The following is a 3,342-nucleotide window of genomic DNA, read 5'->3' on the forward strand; positions in this document are numbered from 1 at the left end:
AATCAATTATTTAAGCCGAAAATACTTACATTTAAGGGTCTCTCTGGTCAATCTGGCAGCGACTGTTGCTTGTTGCGTAATGTATATAGCTACATCTGGTTTACAAGTCAGCTTGTGTCCTCCTTAGGTTTAGAGGGCTGTACACCCCTTCGGCTCGGCCCTACCCCTTGATCAAAACAAATATTGGAACAGCCCTTGCTTTTACGTGAACGTGCAAAACTAGGGGAAGGGGTACGGGGTAGGGGTAAGAAAGAGAAATGAGATTCAGCCTCAAAATAGGGGCAAGCAGCAAACTTGGTTCTGTCCTAAAGTAACAACATCCACCCACCAGCACCTCTAAATGTATCTCTAAATAAAAATATATATATATACCATGATAAATAAGCTTTAGAGATGATAGGTATATTGTTTTCTACCTTTGGACAGAACCAGGCGAGGCATGTCCCCCTTTGTGCTATGCTAAGCTAGCCAGAGTCTGTCTGTGTAGCTTCATATTTTTTGGTATCAACCTTCTGATAACTTGCCGCAAGACAGCGAAATGGGCATATTTTTAAACTTGCCAAACTACTGGTAAAGGCACTAGCTAGAAGTCATAGCTTAGCATAGCATTAGGACTGGAAGCAGGGGGAAACAATTAGCTTGGTATTCACCAACAATCAATATACCTACTATTACATTTAAATATTACACATTTATGGTTTAATCCATACACAATTAGAAAAGAATTGCATGCTATTTTTGGGAAGCAGAACCCAAGCTGTTTCCTGCTGCTGCTGGTATTTATGCTAAGCTAAGCACCTTGATATAAGAGTGGTATTGATATTATCTTGGTAAAAAAAGAAGAAAATAAGCATATTTCCAAAAATGTCTACCTAATACTGTAACAATTGAAACACATTTATATGCCAGACTATTTCTTTTTAGGACACACCAAGTGCATTCAAACATTCCTCTCTTCAATATCTGTAGATGCTGACAAAGTGTTCAAAATGGAAATGGAGGAAAAAGCCGCCATGTAGATGCTGAAAAATGAAGTAGATGATAACAAGAAAAATAATTGGCGGTGATTGTCCTGCTGACTTTTTAGTAGGAATACCAAAAAAAACAGAAAAGTCTGAGGTAGACTGATAACTGAGAAAGATTTTTTTTCCTCTTAGCAGAAATTACTTTTACTTTAAACAGTCTGACTTGAGTGTCAACACCTCAAGGAGTATAAATGTTAATGTAATAGAATTTGAGTGATAAAAAAGTGAAAAAAGCGTGTAAACTTACCAGGATTGAAGCCAAAATAGGGGTTTTAATGATCCACCAGAATACATCTGTTTTTTCGATTATATCCCAGCACCTGGTAAAGAATGAAACATTCACAAGAAGAAATCAAAGCAAATCAGATCTAGATTGTATACTGGACTTTGGCAGTCCCCTGGTGTTTTTCTCACCCCACATCGTTATAGTAGGCTTTAGTGATGCTCCAAGCTGTGATGAAAATTGTCGGACCTCCTAGGAACATAAAAGACAAAAGAGAAAACCAAAGCTGTTATAGCATCCCACCGGCACGGGTCTCACACCAGCAGAGACATATGAAAGCATATAAGGAAGGCGTTCTCACCCCAGCCGATCAGAATGTAAGCCCAGAAGTACTTCCTCTCAGAGAAGAAAGAGACAGCCAACAATGCGTGAAGATAAAGGCCTTCCACCAGCAGCCAGAAGAAACTGGCCATAATACAGTACTGGAAGAACACAATCACTACTTTGCAGCCAACCTGTCAATGGACACAATACACAAAATAATACACTTCACAATGATATTCTTTATATTAAACAGGGACAGTAAAAAATATTATAGTGTGATAGTTTGAAAATTAGTATAGACCCCTCTGCGTCTACGCCGGACCCTACGGCGTAGCCTGACGTGCATCTCTCAAAAAATGTAACTACACGCCGCAGCGATGCACGTCTCTCGACCGTGGCTTAGTAGCCTTGCATTTTCCCAACTCATTTCTTCTTCTCCATAAACAACATGACATCGAGGAGAGGGTTAACTTTTCCTGCTACGTATTTCCCACCATGGTCAGAAAGAACAGGGGAGACACTTTGTTTCTTTCACTACGACTCTAGAGTCAGTACTCGCTCCTAAACTAATCGCTGTCACTCTCTCACTTTCTCCCTCACTCTATCACCCACTCCCCGTATACACATACGCCGGCTAAACGCACACACTAGTGCACAAGTATAAATATCAGGTCACTTACGTAGGCTACGGCAAAAGCTCTGCATGGAGCCTCCGCAGAAGCATAAAGCGGCCTAAAGACTGATGAATGAGCAGGGAAGTGTAATGCCTGAGGCTCTGCAAAGGGGTCGTACTGTTCATGGATACATGAGCATCATTAATCAATGAAAACTAAAGACGTGGCCATGAAACTGCTTCTGATCCAAAGTTTAGTAGACTGATATTTCACCAGTTAATGTTAAGACACTGCAGGTCATTGTGTTCCAAGGTGGCCATTAAAGTGATTACAGAACCACATGCACTGTAATGTTGTAGTTTGATATATATTAGGACACATATAAGGTTAATTAAGTATACATTTACTTAAGTACTATACACAAAAGTACAATTTTGAGTATTTCAATTTCATGCTACTTAATACTTTTACTTAATTTCAGACCGAAATATTGTATTTTTAATTCCATTTAATCAAATTGGACAGCTGTAGTTTGCAGATGATAAAATATATTTATTTATAAATTAATCCATCCAGCAGTTTATTGCTGCTTACACAGTGGTAATGCATTAGAAATAATAATCCAATATAAATAACACTAGCAGAGAGCATTCTTCTACCTTAATACTCAATACTTTGAAGACCTTTACAATAATATTGGCATACCATCAGTAAACATGGCTATGATTATCAGTGATGTCTGTATTTATTTATTTTTACCCAAGTAGCAAACACGTCTCTTGGTGCTTTCTCTCATAAGTTTGCCTGTCTACATGCAGATACAATTTTAGAGCTCATTAAACCAGCTGGCAGTGAAGCTGACAGGGATTTGGTCACATATGCTGTATAAATTGATTCTCACATGGCATTTTGAGGGGGGGAAAATGGACCCAGATGGGCTGTCTGAACCTTTCTGCTAGTTCAAATGCGTGCAAATCAGTACAAATTGCTCCTAAGATCAGTGGCATGTGGAGGAATGATGCCACAAAACACACATACCTTAAATTAATTTGCTATAAGCCTCTCCACAGTCATTACATCATGAATTAATGTAACGGGTCACTACATCAAACATCCAACTGTAGAACACACACACACACACACACACACACACACA

At 39.0% G+C, this 3,342-nt stretch overlaps 1 protein-coding gene across 1 annotated transcript in view; it reads right to left on the reverse strand.

The window, feature by feature from the left end:
- vipr1b (vasoactive intestinal peptide receptor 1b) overlaps nucleotides 1-3,342 on the reverse strand; it is a 48,257-nt gene that overhangs the window by 10,241 nt on the left and 34,674 nt on the right. Inside the window, exons 7-9 of the mRNA XM_032504188.1 lie at nucleotides 1,610-1,763; nucleotides 1,440-1,500; nucleotides 1,273-1,345 (exon numbers count right to left, since the gene is read on the reverse strand). Coding sequence (XP_032360079.1) covers nucleotides 1,273-1,345; nucleotides 1,440-1,500; nucleotides 1,610-1,763 — 288 coding nt within the window. The remainder of the gene's footprint in view (nucleotides 1-1,272; nucleotides 1,346-1,439; nucleotides 1,501-1,609; nucleotides 1,764-3,342) is intronic.

Source organism: Etheostoma spectabile, chromosome 22 (genome assembly GCF_008692095.1).
Source record: "Etheostoma spectabile isolate EspeVRDwgs_2016 chromosome 22, UIUC_Espe_1.0, whole genome shotgun sequence".
Lineage (NCBI taxonomy): Eukaryota > Metazoa > Chordata > Actinopteri > Perciformes > Percidae > Etheostoma > Etheostoma spectabile.